The sequence below is a fragment of the Eurytemora carolleeae genome, unplaced genomic scaffold (genome assembly GCF_000591075.1).
Source record: "Eurytemora carolleeae unplaced genomic scaffold, Eaff_2.0 scaffold1201, whole genome shotgun sequence".
Classification (NCBI taxonomy): Eukaryota; Metazoa; Arthropoda; class Copepoda; order Calanoida; family Temoridae; genus Eurytemora; species Eurytemora carolleeae.
In genome coordinates, this window is record NW_019397096.1 from 1 (window position 1) to 17,556 (window position 17,556).

The following is a 17,556-nucleotide window of genomic DNA, read 5'->3' on the forward strand; positions in this document are numbered from 1 at the left end:
TTAAATCTGTGGAATGGTTGCCACCACTTATCAATAACAATACATATAGAACTTTAGATATCGTCTTTTCAAGATTTTGGGGTTTTTATACACAATAACCATGAGGCAGAAGCCCATAGAAGTTACGTGCATGTCGCGTTGAATTACAATATAGAGAGCGAGAATGCGCGTAACTCTTTTGAGCGTTTGCCTCAGGGTTATTGTGAACGAAAATCCCCTAAATCTTGAAAAGACGCCATCTAGTGTTCTATCTGTATTTTTATTAATCTATGTTTGTAAGTGCAACGCACGTCTTTATCTGATCAACAGGGTTACTCACAAAGATTAAAAGGGAGTGTAATTGGTAATTCCTTAATTTAAAAGGGCCACATGCCTGATTTTTCCTTAAGTCCTCTCTGGAATCAACAATGAGGAAGATATCCTCGTTTTTCTCATTTATGTCATGAAAAATAACAGGAACTTGTGATATAAGGATTAGATTCAGCATTCTGAATTGATTTTATTTCTTTTAAAATTTAGATTATATTGTACAACTATGAAATAGAAAGTCATCAGCGACCATGATTTTTAATTATCAAACTGAACAAAGAATCTGTTTAGAAGTCTTAATCTTTTTGGGTAACCCTGGTCCCTGCAGTCATTAAGTGTATAGAGTCTAGACCAATAATATTTTCACAATGACGATGCTTTTAAAGATGACAACTAGAGCTGGGCACTTTCAAACCTTTTTAACCCCACCGTACGGAACTTATTCTATTACTGTTTTCCTACATTCTGGGTTTTTACAACTTTTTACTCTCTTTACCAAATCATTCATTATCTATGATCTATGTAATTCATGTAATAAAGCTCTTCGCTCATGTATTTTCAAATACAGGGTAAGTAAAAAAACTGGTCTCAAAATTTTTTTATATTTTGGTTTTTTTTTGGAATTTTACGTCTGAAAACATTAGATTTTTAACCAAAAAATATAAAAATTTATTTGAAACATTTAGGTATATAGGAATGATAAAATTTGAATTCTTTTTCTTATTTTGAAACTTCGAATTTTTTTTTCTCCAAAATCTACGAGCAACGCGACGCCGGGCAGTTAGTAATGTTTATAGACAAAATTTCCCAATCATATTAATACATTTATAAAGTATTTGTCCGTCAGTAAAGCCTATTCCTTTGTGGGTATAACCCTGTAGTTATATTTAATGAATTGAGTCTGCATAGCAAACTTTGATTTTATAATCTCACAGGCGTGGACCTTAAATATTTCAAACCAAGGGTATAATGCAAGGACAGTTAATTGCGGTCGTGTATACTCTGCGTACATATTAAAACCAGTTCTCTTTGGGCGGAATTTGTAAACAAGAATAGATGCATCAGTTTTCGTTTAGTATCCGAGGAGGTTAAAAGCATTAAATTTAGATAATTCACATAATAGTTTCCTATGGCCAGAATATTTCAGTGATTTTTTTATGTAAAAGATGGATCCCATTTCAGGCTTTGACATCCGGCTTGTGTTTACATTACCGCCCAGAGGTTGTACATTGCAGTACAAAAAATGTGTACACTTCTGAAATAACTTTCCTTGCATTACAAACTATGAATACAGAGCTGAAAACTTTAAAATGGTGGATATCGAGATTAATGCTTGCTCCTCTCTTTTTCTTAATATCAAGACTAATCTAATCTCGTACTTGTATCCTAAAACGTGCAAAAAATTTAACCAATCTGAGTCGCGTATATACAGACTAATTTTAAAACCGGTTTTTGATTTTTCTCTAACAATATCCAAGAAAGAATGGTTTAAGAAGAAAATCAAAAGTGTGTCCATTGGATACTCAGAGCTGAAAACTTTAGAATGTGATATCCTTAATCCCGATCTGTCAATTAATCTGGAGATTAATAACAAGAGGAGAACAAGCCATATTTAATCTGGAGATTAATAAAAAGAGGAGATCAATGATCTTGATATCCAGCATTCTTAAGTTTTCAGCTCAGATTAAGTAATCAAGATAAGGGATATCTAATTCTAAAGTTTTCAGCTCAGATAGATTAAATAATATTATTTTGAAAATTTAGTTAGAAAATTTAAATTTTAATTATGTCTAATTAATTGGTTAATCTATTTTTAGGTATTTTATATTTTCAAATATTCCAAATTTGAGAATACAGCTAAAACGTTACACAATTCTTTAAATGATTTGTTATTTCTGTAAAACAGTAAACACATAGATCCAGATTGCTATGTTAAGCTTCACCATTGTTTGAGGCTGGTCAACTTTAAGTTGCAATGCTCTAGCTTTTGATTTTTCTCTACTAACTCACACAGTTTATAACTGATATGTCAAAAGGGGTAATTGACACAATGCTCATAGATTTTATTTTAGATCTCAGTGTTTAACCCTGGTGTAGATTTTGCATTTAATATTCATTATTTGGAAGTTATTCCTTTATTTTATGTCAAATCACAAATACAACAAATATGAAAATTCATACTTTACAATGACAAATATTTCCTTAACAGAAGAGTCTAAATGCAAAACAATAATAAAACTTTACTTTCGTTTTTATATTTCACAGTTTCCTGGGTCTCATTGTATGTTTTAAAGAATAAAACGAATTAGAAGAAATTAAGTATGAAACATTAAGCGTTTGCAAAAAAATATGCACCCTGTTAAAATTTTTAATATTATTTTCAATACATTTAATTCTGATTTACATTTTTTATTATTTTTATGACAATATATGTAATTTAAATAGGGGTATACCATTAGTTAGAACGGTAAACCCTTAAAACCTTAATCTAATTAGCTGCTGAAATGGCAATTTTGAATCATCTATAAATTTGTTAAAATCCCCTAAAATGAACCGAAAAATCAGCCAAACAATGCCTGAGACTCTGTCATTTGATATTCCAACCATTAAAATTGACCACCATACGAAAGCACAGGACCAATATGATCCTTTCTCTAGATGCCAAGAATCCTGGATAATCGAACATCACTCATGTGTCAAGGGAATTGCTTCAGAAAAATTTCTATCCAGCCCAAATGAATAATGTTCCAAGGTGAAATAAAATGCTTTCAAACAACTTGAGGTTGTGGACTAGGGGTGTGAAATTTAGTGAAACTTTTTTAAAATCATTTTACAGAGCAAAATAGTATTCCATTTGGAATTCTAAGGCATGTTCATAATATACATTTTTCACAAAATTCAAAAATGTGCCCCTCCTGTTGCCCCACTATTGTTAGCGAAAATGAAAAATGATACCCAATTCAATAAGTATTTCAAAATTTTCATTTTCACTTATACTAGTGACTTTTTAAATATAAATCCCCATTTGATTTGATTTTTGATTTTTGTGAAAAATAAATTTTATAAACATGTCTTAATATTCCTAGTAGAATACTTTTTTGCTTCTGTAAAAATGTTTCAGAAAAATTTCACACCCAGATTCTTTTGATTCGCTTGATACTGAATATGTTCTGAAGGCTGTTGATAACATTAGAAAGAAAGCTGCAGGTCTGTTCTGGCCTAAACGGAGACCATTTTCAGCACCTGCTTTACAAGCACAAAATTGCCATGAGCGGTGATAATTAAGAATAAATGAAAATGATTTGATCTTTGAAACACATTAATAAAACTACTTTTGGGAATTTAATTTTATTTATGTTTATTATAGACAGATAGAAATTACCATTTCAGCAGAAAAACGCTGTGGGATTTATGCTTGATAAAACAAAACTTTCAAGCTTTTATCAATTTTTTGTAAAAAAACAAAACAAATATGATATTAAACAGTTAAGCTTACATTCTACAATACAGAGTAAAGACATGTTAAAAGTAAAATATTGAAAACTTTAAAACTGCACTTTTTATTTATTTTTATTAAAGTTAAAATAAAAGAAAATTAAGATCAGAAGCATTTTGTGATGTATTGATTCTTATAATGAATACTTAGATTTTAATTGTTTTTTCGGAAAATCCAAGGTACTAATGCAAGGAAAGTTATTTCAGAGGTGTACGCATTTTTTATACTGCAGTGTACTGTCTTTGAGCGGAAAAGTAAACACAAGACGGATGTCACTGCCTGACATGGAATCCATTTTCACAAAAATAATCTATGAAATATTCTGTTCATAGGAAATTATTAAGTAAATTATCAAGATTATCAAAATCAAATGCTTTTATCCTCCTGAGATACTAGACGAACACTGCAGATGCATCTATTATTGTTTACAAATCCCGCCCAGAGAGAACTGGTTTTTAATATGTACGCAGAGTATACGCGACAGCAATTAACATTAGTACCTTGGAAAAAAACCATGTTATTTTTTACAGTTTTAGCCCTGGCAATTTCCGTAATAAAACCCCTTACAAAGAACTAAAGTTATAATAACCGGGTAATAAATAAATAAATATTATTTTGTAAATAAAAAAATATTTATTGAAAAGAAATATCGTAAACCCCCCTCACCCCCCCCCCCNTTCGGGATTTCAGGTGTTTGAAGCTCTCCATAATGTTCGTCTTTTTTTGAGACATTTTTCGCCTTGAGTATTCTTGAATTTCCGGATTGTGAAAGAACTTGATTAGAATGAGAGTAGAAATTGTGTCAGATATGATGATATTCAGAGGCATCTGGCGTTGATCTACTAAACTGAACAGTACAGCTAATGCAACACCCCCACTGATGATGATGATAGCTAGGATTACAGTCTTCATGTTAATTATGTTTTTTATTGAATCTGCTTTCTCGGATTTAGCACTAAAATATAATCTGTCACAACCAATAAAAGATATTAAAACAAGTGTAATGCAACAACATAAAAAATATTTGTAAGATTTGTAAGCCAATTGTGAAAGGTTCAAAGATGGACAAAATAGAAAAAAAATCTTAACTAAGACAAAGTTTGCCGGTACAGTTATTAACGTACCGGCAAACCTTTAAGCCCAACTACTTAATCCGAATATCCACTGTGGAAACTTTTAATTTTAGTCCTTAATCCACTCTTTTTCTCTCTTTTATTTGTATTATTTTGTATTGACCAATGACAGCCTTGTAAATAAATTCTATCCCATGAAAGAAATCCGCAATTTCTAACATATCAAGAATTTGTTGTCGGCCATTTTGAAAATTAATCGGTGATGAAAAATATTTAATAACACGTTTGAGATTCTTTTTTAACCAATTTTAACTAATGTATTAATAAATAAATGGGTGAGAAATTAAGTGAGGACCCTTTCAGTCAAGAAAACCAACAAATCTGGCGGTTTTAGAATCCAATTTGTTGATCTAAATATTTAATTTCAAGACTAACATAATCTCGAGATTATGTTAGTCTCGAGATTAGCAAAAACAGAGGATTAAGCATTAATCCTGATATTCACTATTCTAAAGTTCCCATCTCTGGAACTTTATGTCAATATATGTTGAGATATTTATTCATATTATAAAATCTAAAAGATATATTGATAGAATTATGTACTCTGGGCAGTACAAATGTACTGAATTTTAATATTTTTGTTTTAGTTTTTGGCAAAGACTCAATTCCTTATTGATTATGGAATTTAAAACTTTTATAAATATCTAAACTACTGTGAAACTCTGGAAACTGTTAGCATTGTACAAATATGTGAATGATTGATATTTAAATTAAAACCTGAGAGCATGATGTTTCTTGAGATATTGTTCCCCGTACACATGTGGTCCAATTGTGGCAGCTATACACACAATACAGAGGAACCCGGCCACCACAATGTGGGGGTTCAGAGTACCACAACTTTCCAACCCAGTGTAGAAGGACACATGTGGAGCCACATAACCTGGAGAGGCATAACAATCCATAGAATTAAATTTTAGTGACATCAAAAACTTCTATTACTAAAGTAAAATCTGAAACTGTCAATTTTTTTTTATTTTCCAATATTTTTGAGTTCAAAAACGTATTTTGTTTTTTAATGTTAATGCATCTAATTTTTTACATCAAAAATTCATAATATATAAGCAAAAAAATGAAACAATCAATTTTTCAAAAATGTCCCAATATTTTTGAGATGAAATAAAACAAATTTTTTTTTATTTTATATTTACAGATTTAATTTTAATTTACCTCAAACATTTATATCAATTTTTTTAATTTTTTCAAATATTTTCGAGATGAAAATAAATTATTTTGTTGTTTTACGGTGATAAATTCAAAAATGCACCTGTAGTGTACACAGAGTAGGATGGATAAACTAAACCCAGGCTGATTAGTGTTACAAGAATTATCATTATTCTTCTAAACAACTCTTCAGGTTCTAGCTCTATCATTGCCTCAAACTAGATAACAAATATATCAAACTAGAAAACAAATATCTCGAACTAGATAACAAATATATCAAACTAGATAACAAATATATCAAACTAGAAATCAAATATCTCAAACTAGATATCAATTATATCAAACTAGATTACAAATATCTCAAACAAGATAAAAAAATATCTCAAAATAGATAATATAGCTGAAACTAGATAAAAAACTCAAACTTGATAGTAAATATCTCAAACAAGATAAAAATATCTAAAAATAGATAATAAATAGCTGAAACTATATAAAAGATCACAAACTAGAGAGTAAATATCTTAAACTAGATAACAAATATCTCAAACTACAGTCCTAATCAGACAAAAAAAACAGAATTAATTGAAAATTTATCAGGGGACTTTACAAATATCTCTGGCAATTTTAAATACTCAAAAAAGGCAGACCACATTTTGGAAATGGCAGGATATTTGTGATTTTGTTCCATCAATCATATTTGTAAAATTATATTGTAAAATCGCCTTATTAATTGTAAATTAATCCCAGATCTTACTGATTAGGACTTTAGATAAAAAATATCTTAAACTAGATAACAGAAATCTCAATCGAGATAAAAAAAATATTACAAACTAGATACAAATATCTCAAACCTTGATGATCATTAGTAGTCTACATACCTTGATGATCATGAGTAGTCTATATATCTTGATGATCATGAGTATTCTATATACCTTGATGATCATTAGTAGTCTGCATACCTTGATGTTCTTGAGTAGTCTATATACCATGATGATCATGGTTAGTCTGCATACCTTGATGATCATGAGTAGTCTACAGACTGAGCTGATTATGAGTAGTCTATATACCTTGATTTGATGAGATCATGTGTAGTCTATATATCTTGATTATCATGAGTAGGTTATATACCTTGATGATCATGAGTAGTCTATATTCCTTGATGATCATGAGTTGTTTACATACCTTGATGATCATGAGTAGTTTATATATCTTGATGATCATGAGTAGTCTACATACCTTGATGATCATGAGTAGTCTACATACCTTGATGATCATGAGTAGTCTACAGACTGAGATGATGATGGAGAGCCCAAGGGACAGATTGATCAAGAAGAAGATCAATAGATCTGCCAAGAACCCGACCCAGTATGGGATCAAGCTAAACGAACTCCACATTGTTAGACACGACTAGAATATTATTAGATTGCGGCAAATGGTCCAATGGTTATAATATATGGTAATAATATATGGTTATAATATATGGCTATAATATATGGTTATAATATATGGTTATAATATATGGTTATAATATATGGTAATAATATATGGTTATATATGGTTATAATATATGGTTATAATATATGGTTATAATATATGGTTATATGTGGTTATAATATATGGTAATAATATATGGTTATAATATATGGTTATATAGGCTATAATATATGGTTATAACATATGGTTATAATATATGGTCATAATATATAGTTAAATATATGGTTATAATATATGGCTATATATGGTTATAATATATGGTTATGAAAAATATTCCCACAACCTCTACTTTTAGAGGTTTTTAAATATTTTCTCCTGAAACACTTTATTTTGTATGTTTTTGTTATATTTCATAAATAAATAATTTTAAATTCTTGTAATTTCAATTCGTTTAAAGTCAATAAGTTTCACGGTGATTTATTGATTTTCAAAACGGACAACCATTGAAAAAAGATTGTTCAAAAATAATTTTCAAATTTACAACGGAAAAGGAAAAAATCGTTTTACGTTTTAAGATTTGAAATGGCGCATATTCCTTTAGAACATTTCTCTAAATTAAATTCATCTATCTGTCGGCTGTATGTTTGTCTAAATTCTAAGCTAATTCTACCTCAAAATATACATGAAATGATATTTCTAACTTAGACTGTTTGATCTATCAGAATTCATATTTTGAAAAATCAACGGTATAAAACATCAGGCTGCAAAGATATAGAGATTTAAAAACAAGAGTTTGTTGCAAGAACTCAGTTCCCTTGTTTTGAAAAATTGTAAAATATGGATTTTATTACAAGTTTGGAAAAAAATGAAATTGACCTAACCTAGCTACTTTAACTTACCATAAAGGTGACGTAGGTGTTGAAGATCTCAACGAGGGCGTGATTGAGGCTGAGGATGATATTAATCCTGAGGTAGGACAATGACCTCCTATAACCTCGGATTAGTCCTGCAATGAGGTTAGAGACCACCAGGAGAAGAAGAAGATAGAAGAAGAAGATTATTAAGAAATATGGAAAACTAGTTCTATAAGAATTATCAATATTTGTAATATTCTCTAAACTAGTACTTAGGTTTAAAGTTTTCTTCATTATCGAAGGCATTCTATGGCTTCACGAAAAAAAATGTCTTTTGAAAAATTGTAAATGCTTCTTCTATTTTGGCTGGCTGGGGTTAGAATGATCTCCTCTCTAGAGGAACTTTATTTCTCTCTTTCTCTTCAAACCGGGTTTAATGGGAATCCGTTGAGAAGGATGACAGGAGATGGAGGGAGCAATATTACTATAGGGAGTAGAGAGTAGGGTGGAGGGAGCAATATTACTAGGGAGTAGAGAGTAGGATGGAGGGAGCAATTTTACTAGGGAGTAAAGAGTAGGATGGAGGGAGCAATGTTACTAGGGAGTAAAGAGTAGGATGGAGGGAGCAATGTTACTAGGGAGTAAAGAGTAGGATGGAGGGAGCAATATTACTATAGGGAGGAGAGAGTAAGATGGAGGGAGTAATACTGTTGTATGAAATTTATAATTTGTTAGAGAAAAAATACCTGTAATTAACTTCATCAAGATCTTGCTTTTGCTTTTAAACTATGATAGGGTCTATGATAGGGATAGAATCGATAAAGAATATTTTTTATTTAAAACTGTTTTTGAGATCTGAGTTTTTGTATTCTATTTCTATGTTAAGAATACTGCAATTTGTTGATCTATTTTTTTAAAAATAAAGGTTAATTCTTGAAACATTAGCGCCTGATCCAATCAGGGTTCAGCCACGTGTTTGTTGTCTATTGTGAACCAATAGAAATAGAATTGCGGTAACATCTATCATTCTATCTATCTCAATATCCAATTAGAGATGAATCCTTAAATCGGCGCTACAACAGTAAATGGAAATATTTTCTTCTACTGAAACTGTAGTGATCTTGAAACAAAAAATCTAGAAACAAGATTAGTTCTTAAAACAAGATTAAATCTTAAAACAAGATTAAATCTTGAAATAAGATTAAATCTTGAAACAAGATTAAATCTTGAAACAAGATTAAATCTTGAAACAAGATTAAATCTAAAAACAAGATTAAATATAGAAACAAGATTAAATCTAGAAACAAGATTAGTTCTAGAAACAAGATTAAATCTAGAAACAAGATTAAATCTTGAAATAAAATAAAATTTTAAATCAAAATTAAATCTTGAATCAAGAATATGTGAAACAAAATTAAATCTTTATTAACTAGATTAAATCTGAAAAAAAATCTTGAAAAAAGATAAAATCTGAACAAAAAAACTTAAAATAATATTAAATGACAAATATTGGGACAAGATTCATTGAAGAACGTTTTATAGAAAATGAACGTTATTTAAAAGTTTTGTTGTCAAGCTGAGTGTAAGATAGTTTCCCTCAAAACTAACTTACACAAAGTGGACTTCAATAGGACAATATTATTTAAAACTGGCAAAATTTAAAGAATTAACTTTTACAAATATTACCTGTAGGTGTAGAAGGAGATAGATTGACTGACTCGATTATTTTAGACGTGTAAACAAAAATGTCAACATATTTCTTATATAGAACTTGTGTTTAAATAAACAGGTTAATGACCGGCCTGAATTTTGCATTATTGTTATCATTTTAAAATGCATGAAATGTGCTGACAAACCAGCAAAAAAGCTATGGCAATTGCCAAAAAAACGAGCGCAAAGTGTCCTGAACCTAAATCTTGATATTCATCGTGGACATTTTGGATTTTCTGCTCATCTTTTCTTTTGGATATTTTTGCTGGATTTCGACCAATATGAGTTCTTTTATTTGTTGCGCTCAAAATTCGCAAAATTTCTAGGCTTTTAAATGGCTGTTCCGTTTATGCACACGGCACTCTGATTGGTTGAATTTTAGACACTTTCCTCGATAACAATTTTAGATTAAATTAATCTGCAGATTAACAAAAAGATAATCATTAATATTCATATCCACAATACAAGAGTTTCCAGCTCTGAAGACCTTTAATTTGAGTATGCTTGTAAACCTACCCACCTTGCATGTTACATTAGCTGTAACATCTATATACGAAGTACAATCTGTAAATTTTGTTCCTTTGTTTACATACAACAGAAGAGCTTTATTGTTTAATATGGCAAATTGTCTTCTTGCCCCTGCTGCAGTTTTCAACACAAACTTGGAACCTTAATGCAAGATATATCAGTTAAGGTTTTCAAGTAAAATATCAATTTATATCTGTTTAAGTATCTTTTTAACTGTTGTTTAAATATCTGTTTAAGTATCTGTTTAGATATCTGTTAGAATCTGTTTAAATATCTGTTCAAATATGTGTTAAAATATATGTTTAAATAACTGTTTAGGTATCTGTTTAAATATCTGTTTAAATAGCTGTTTAAGTATCTGTTTAAATATCTATTTAAATATCTGTTTTAATAACTGTTCAAATATCTGTTTAAATAACTGTTTAAATATCTGTTTAGGTATCTATTTAAATATCTGTTTACATAACTGTTTAAAAATATGTTAAAGTATCTATTAAAATATCTGTTTAAATATCTGTTTAAATAACTGTTTTAATATCTGTTTAAGTATCTGTTTAAGTATCTGTTTAAATATCTGTCTAAATAACTGTTTAAATATCTGTTTAAGTTTTTGTTTAAATGTCTGTTTAAATATCTGTTTAAATATCTGTTTAAATATCTGTTTAAATAACTGTTAAAATATCTGTTTAAATATCTGTTTAACCCTATCCCTGCTGGGGTACTTGAAAACCAAGATACGCTGGGGGAGGGGGGGGGTCAAAGGAATAGGGTTAAATAACTGTTTAAATATCTGTTTAGGTATCTATTTAAATATCTGTTTACATAACTGTTTAAAAATCTGTTTAAGTATCTATTTAAATATCTGTTTAAGTATCTGTTTAAATAACTGTTTAAATATCTGTTTAAGTATCTGTTTAAATGTCTATCTGTTTAAATATCTGTTTAAATAACTGTTTTAATATCTGTTTAAATAACTGTTTAAAAATCTGTTTAAGTATCTGTTTAAATATTTGTTTAAATAACTGTTTAAATATCTGTTTACATAACTGTTTAAAAATCTGTTTAAGTATCTATTTAAATATCTGTTTAAGTATCTATTTAAATAACTGTTTAAATATCTGTTTAAGTATCTGTTTAAATAACTGTTTAAATATCTGTTTAAGTATCTGTTTAAATATCTGTTTAAATATCTGTTTAAATATCTGTTTAAATAACTGTTAAAATATCTGTTTAAATATCTATTTAAATATATGTTTAAATATCTGTTTAAATAACTGTTTAAATATCTGTTTAAATATCTGTTTAAATAACTGTTTGAATATCTGTTTAAATAACTGTTTAAAAATCTGTTTAAGTATCTGTTTAAATATCTGTTTAAATAACTGTTTAAATATCTGTTTAACTGTTGTTTAAATATTTGTTAAAGTATCTGTTTAAATGTCTGTTTAAATAACTGTTTAAATATCTGTTTAAATATCTGTTTAAATATCTGTTTAACTAACTGTTTAAATAACTGTTTAAAGGGACTCTAAAGGAAAAATTAAAAGGGGTATAGGCTGAAAGCTAATCACTTTAGCTCTTGATCGCGACCCATGAAAGTTTTGTCTGATGTTTCTGTCTCGAGAAATTGATATAAAACTGTGTAAAAATTATACGAAAGTTCATAATGTAAAATTAAGAAAATCTTAAACTTAAATCACATGACCAGAATTATCACCAATCGCAGAGCAGTATACTGGTCACGTGTCTCCGCCTGTATCACGTGAACACTGTACTGCACTGGCATTGGTGGAATTTCTGGTCAAGTAATACCATAGATAAATAAATAAACATAGATAGCTTATGTACGCAAAATCACCAAGAATTGTACAGTCCGCGAACTCGAACTTCTAGGGGTCAAAGTGTACTTCAATGATAAGCGGGGTGGTTTGGTGTTTTAATGGATTTTATGAATAACTCCGCGAATGGAACTATTTGAACAACAATATTTCACTGAGTAATAAATCATATTGACGAGAACTTGACATGAGAAGGACTAAACTAACTTAAATTTCTCTCTACAGAACTCATGTACACCACAAGTACTCAATGACATAAGAACAGCCAATGTTCACAACCGACCTAGTTAATCTATATAATAGGAATATCTTTAAAACATCTCTGTACATTTATATCTTTCAAGATGAAAAATGTCGTCTTATGCGCAATCTATCTTTATCTATGAGTAATACAGACTTATTAAATGAATTAAATCTATAAAAAATAGAAATTACAAATATAAAATTAGAATTAAAGTAAACCTAAGTTACAATTAGCTTTCTCTGGGATATCTTTGTTTTCAGATTGGTTGCATATTTGCTGAATTTGATCTTTTTAAACCCACTACTTTTATACAAAATTGTATATATATTAATTTTCGTATACATTTGACAATGTTGTAAATCAATTACTCGAGATAGGAACATCAGATATGACTTTCATGGGTCGCGATCGAGAGCTAAAGAGATCTTTCAGCCTATACCCCCTTTCATTTTTCCTTTACATTCCCTTTAAGCATCTGTTTAAATATCTGTTAGAATCTTTAAACCAAATATGGGCATTCCCGATGTTCTACCGAGTTCCCCAATGAATATGTGAGGCAAATTAGTTCAGAAATTCACGAGTTATGATCGGACATTTAAACAAATACACAGACAAACAGAGATTACAAATTTATATCATGGATATTATAAATGTATTATCAACAAAGAAAATAAGAAAATCGTTTACCATTTACGCATCCTGATCCTTTGGTTTCCAGGTCTGATATAACAACATAGTCGCATCCTTTTCCCTTTATCACACGCTCCTTCGACTTAACAACAGCTGATTGCTTTCTCCAGGTCCCTGAGTTAACAACAGCTGATTGCTTTCTCCAGGTCACTCCGTTGCGGCCATTTTTTCTTTTTATAGCTGACTTCTTCTTCAACACAGGTTTTCCAGCTTGCTTTTCAAGTTGCTTTTTAGTCTAAACATTTCAATAGCTTTTTATGTCTGGTACCGAATTTAATGAATTTAAGCTACATCGCTAAACTAAACTACAGCCGGTTTAAATTTGATCCACCGATTCAAAGTTAAAGACTAAGGAAAAAATTTGAAGCAAAATGGGGGTAGATCTTCAAGAATGGGGTTAGCTGGAAATGAAATTAGCTCTTCAAGAAGGGGTAAGCTCTTTGGGAATGAAATTAGCTCTTTAAGATGATGTTAGCTCTTTGGGAAGGAGATTTGTTCTTTAATAATGGGATTAGCTCTTCGGGAATTGGGTTAGCTTTTCAAGAATGGGGTTAGCTCTTTAAGAACAGTGTTAGCTCTTCAAGAATGGGATTTGCTTTTCAAGACTGAGGTTAGCTCTTCAAAAATGAGGTTAGCTCTTTGAGAATGGTGTTAGCTCTTCGAATGAGGATAGCTATTTAAGAATGGTGTTAGTTCTTCAAAAATGGGATCAGCTCAAGAATGGGATTAGCTCTTCAAGAATGGGATTAGCTCTTCAAGAATGGGATTAGCTCTTCAAGAATGGGATTAGCTCTTTAAGAATGGAATTAGCTTTTCAAGAATGAGAATAGCTCTTTAAGAATGGGTTTAATTCTTCAATTGGAAGTTTTAGGATTCATATATAGCAGCAGTTGAGCAGCTCCCTTACAGCAATTTACACCAACTTTAATAAACATGGGAATTCAGTAACGATCTTAGATCCGTTAAACTGTAACTTTTGATTCTTAAGTTTTTGACTCATGCAAACTCATAGATAAATAGCAATATAGATAGAACACTAGATTTCGTCTTTTCAAAATTTAGGGGTTTTTCGTTCATAATAACCCTGAGCCAGAGGCCCAAAGAAGTTACGCGCATGCCCTCTCTCTCTATTGTAATTCAACGCTGCCTGCTCGGAACTCCTTTGGGCTTCTGCTAAAGGGTTATTGTGAACAAAAAAAACCTTAAATCTTGAAAACACGACATTTAGTGTTCTATCTGTATTTTTAATTATTAATCTATGGGAAAAATAATTGATTTAATAACTTTTTTAATTATCAATTATTAAACTGATATTGCTAAACCTTTTGGTCTGCATGAAGCAAGCAAAGGAAAACTATCGCTAAAATCAGGATTGTCAGCGTAAACCTCATTGCTTCTTTCTGAAAAAAATTGAAAGAAATTCAATGTAAACACAAGACAGATGTTACAGCCTGACATGGGATCCATCTTTCACATAAAAAAATCAATGAAATATTCTGGTCATAGGAAACTATTATGTGAATTATCAAAATTATCAAATTTAATGCTTTTAACCTCCTCGGATACTAAACGAACATTGATGCATATATTCTTTTTTACAAATTCCGTCCAGAGAGAACTGGTTTTAATATGTACGCAGAGTATACACGACCGCAATTAACTTTCCTAGCATTATACCCTTGGATTCTCTTATTTAACAGAAATCAGGTTACAAAGATAAAGCTATTATTAAAGCTATTATTTGTGGCCGAAACTCAGTTTCTTTATTTAGAAAAAAGGACTTGATGAATAGTTAACATAATAAAATGCAAGAAACACATAAATGAAATATAGTGCAAATGAGAATAGAGAAAAGTAATAAACAAAATCATGCTATTTTGTTCATATAGAAATACTAAAAAAAAACTATGAATAAATGAAACTTATCTGATATTGAAAAAGATACTTATACTGAGTTCAAAGTTGTGGATAAAAATTGTACGTCCACAAGGGAAGAGGTTCTACACTCTTCTGAATGTTCAATACAGTCTCAACAAGTTTGAAGGATGCTAATATGAACTGTAAACAGATAATTATATATTCCCGACAGAGTTTGCATGATTTCTCATTAATTACATATTTTTAGACAAATTAAAGAGTTAAGTATTTAAAAAGATACATAAGGAGGAATGGGAACATGATGGAGGAATGGGAACATGATTGAGGAATGGGAATATGATGGAGGAAAAGGAACAAGATGGAGGAATAGGAACATGATGGAGGAATAGGAACATGATGGTGGAATAGGAACAAGATGGAGAAATAGGAACAAGATGGAGGGATAGGAACAAGATTGAGGAATTGAAACATGATACAGGTATAGGAAATAGGAAGGAGACGGAGAAATAGGAAAAAATGGAGGAAAAGGAACATGATGGAGGAATAGGAACAAGATGTAGGAATGGGAACAATATGGAGTAACAGGAACATGATAGAGGAATAGGAACATGATGGTGGAATAGGAACAAGATGGAAGAATTGGAACATGATGGAGGAATAGGAACATGATGGTGGAATAGGAACATAATGGAGGAATAGGAACATGATGGAGGAATAGGAACAAGATGGAGGACAAGGAACATTATGGAGGAATAGGAACATGATGGAGGAATAGGAACATGATGGAGGAATAGGAACATGATGGAGGTATAGGAATAAGACGGAGGAATAGGAACATGATGGTGGAATAGAAACATGATGGAGGAATAGGAACAAGATGGAGAAATAGGAACAAAATGGAGGACAAGGAACATTATGGAGGAAAAGGAACATGATGGAGGAATAGGAACATGATGGAGGTATAGGAATATGATGGAGGAATAGGAACATGATGGAGGAATAGGAACAAGATGGAGAAATAGGAACAAGATGGAGGACAAGGAACATTATAGAGGAAAAGTTACATGTTGGAGGATTAGGAACAAGATGGAGGAATATGAACATGACGGAGGAATAGGAACAAGATGGAGGAGTAGGAACATGATGGAGGATTAGTAACTTGTTGGAGGAATAGGAACATGATCGAAGAATAGGAACATGACGGAGGAATAGGAACATGATGGAGGAATAGGAACATGAGGGAGGAATAGGAACAAGATGGAGGAATAGGAACAAGATGGAGGAATAGGAACAAGATGGAGCAATAGAAACATGTTGGAGGAATAGGAACAAGATGGAGGAGAAGAAAGAAGATGGAGATAGGAAAATTAAGCGATGAGAAATAAGTACAATGTAAGGAAAAAAAATCAAATATGTTTTAGAAAGTTTGGCAAGAACCAAACAATGTCATACAAAAGAAATATGGCTTTAATCTTTTCAGATATTTATTAGCCTATTTTCAGATATATATTAGCCTATTTTCAGATATATATTAGCCTATTTTCAGATCTATATTAGCCTATTTTTAGATATATATTAGCCTACTTATAGCACTTAATTATAAGTTATACAAGTGCGCTTAAATACGTGCATTTTAAACTAACCTTGTTTTTATATCATGCAATAAAACATATTGTGTTAATGTGCAATTTCGATGCTTTTTAAATTCGGTGATGGTGAAGGACCAAACCTCTTTAGAGAAAAAAAAGTAGATGAATTAGTTCCACAATTATTGAAAATATATTTCTGTCTGGGATGACCCTCGTCAGTTCTGGAGATTATTTCTGTCAGGAAGATTAAAATATACCAGAAAAGAATAGAAAAAATACTCATATTATTTAGATTTTTTTTATTTAGAATCACTGCAATTAAATCAATCATACAGTTCAATTCATAATCTCGATCTTTTGTTAAAGATTAATTCAATCTTTATTAGATATCTTGCATTGTAATCATACCCAGGGAGCTTTGATCAGGGAGGAATAACTAAAATAAAGATATGCAAAGGTATATTTTTTTTATAAATCATCAAATTAGAAGTGCCCTCAGTGGATATCGAAATCTAGCGATCGGGATTATGAATATACAACACAAAAGTTCCCTGCAGTTCTGAACGCATTATACTTTATTAAATCATTTACTAGACTAGACTATTGACAAAACAAACTAACATAACAGAACCAAACTAACATAACAGAACCAAACTAACATAACAGAACCAAACTAATATAACAGAACCAAA

The 17,556-nt window shown here is 30.4% G+C and overlaps 2 protein-coding genes across 2 annotated transcripts; both read right to left on the minus strand.

Annotated features, from left to right (window-relative positions):
- Nucleotides 1-4,471: 4,471 nt before the first annotated feature.
- LOC111711810 (uncharacterized) lies at nt 4,472-9,353 on the minus strand (the record flags this gene model as incomplete). The annotated part of the gene is made up of 6 exons (XM_023486258.1): nt 9,134-9,353; nt 8,433-8,539; nt 7,363-7,506; nt 6,203-6,317; nt 5,656-5,818; nt 4,472-4,760 (listed from the first exon to the last, which is right to left on the minus strand). Coding segments are annotated over exons 1-6 (834 nt in total), but the record flags the coding sequence as incomplete, so codon positions are not given.
- Nucleotides 9,354-9,714: 361 nt separating this feature from the next.
- LOC111711811 (uncharacterized) lies at nt 9,715-14,793 on the minus strand. Its single transcript, XM_023486259.1, has 4 exons — nt 14,720-14,793; nt 13,395-13,632; nt 10,618-10,766; nt 9,715-9,720 (listed from the first exon to the last, which is right to left on the minus strand). Exons 1-4 carry the CDS (start codon nt 14,786-14,788, stop codon nt 9,715-9,717), a joined length of 462 nt encoding a protein of 153 aa, XP_023342027.1. The 5' UTR covers nt 14,789-14,793.
- Between the last annotated feature and the right edge of the window lie 2,763 nt (nt 14,794-17,556).

Coding starts and splice junctions, on each gene's coding strand:
- LOC111711811 (XM_023486259.1), bottom strand. CDS start 14,788: ATGAGGTTTACGCTGACAATCCTGATTTTAGCGATAGTTTTCCTTTGC. Junction 13,633..14,719: donor TGCTTCATGCAGACCAAAAG/GTTTAGCAATAT, acceptor TGAAATGTTTAG/ACTAAAAAGCAACTTGAAAA. Junction 10,767..13,394: donor AGGATCAGGATGCGTAAATG/GTAAACGATTTT, acceptor TCTTGCATTAAG/GTTCCAAGTTTGTGTTGAAA.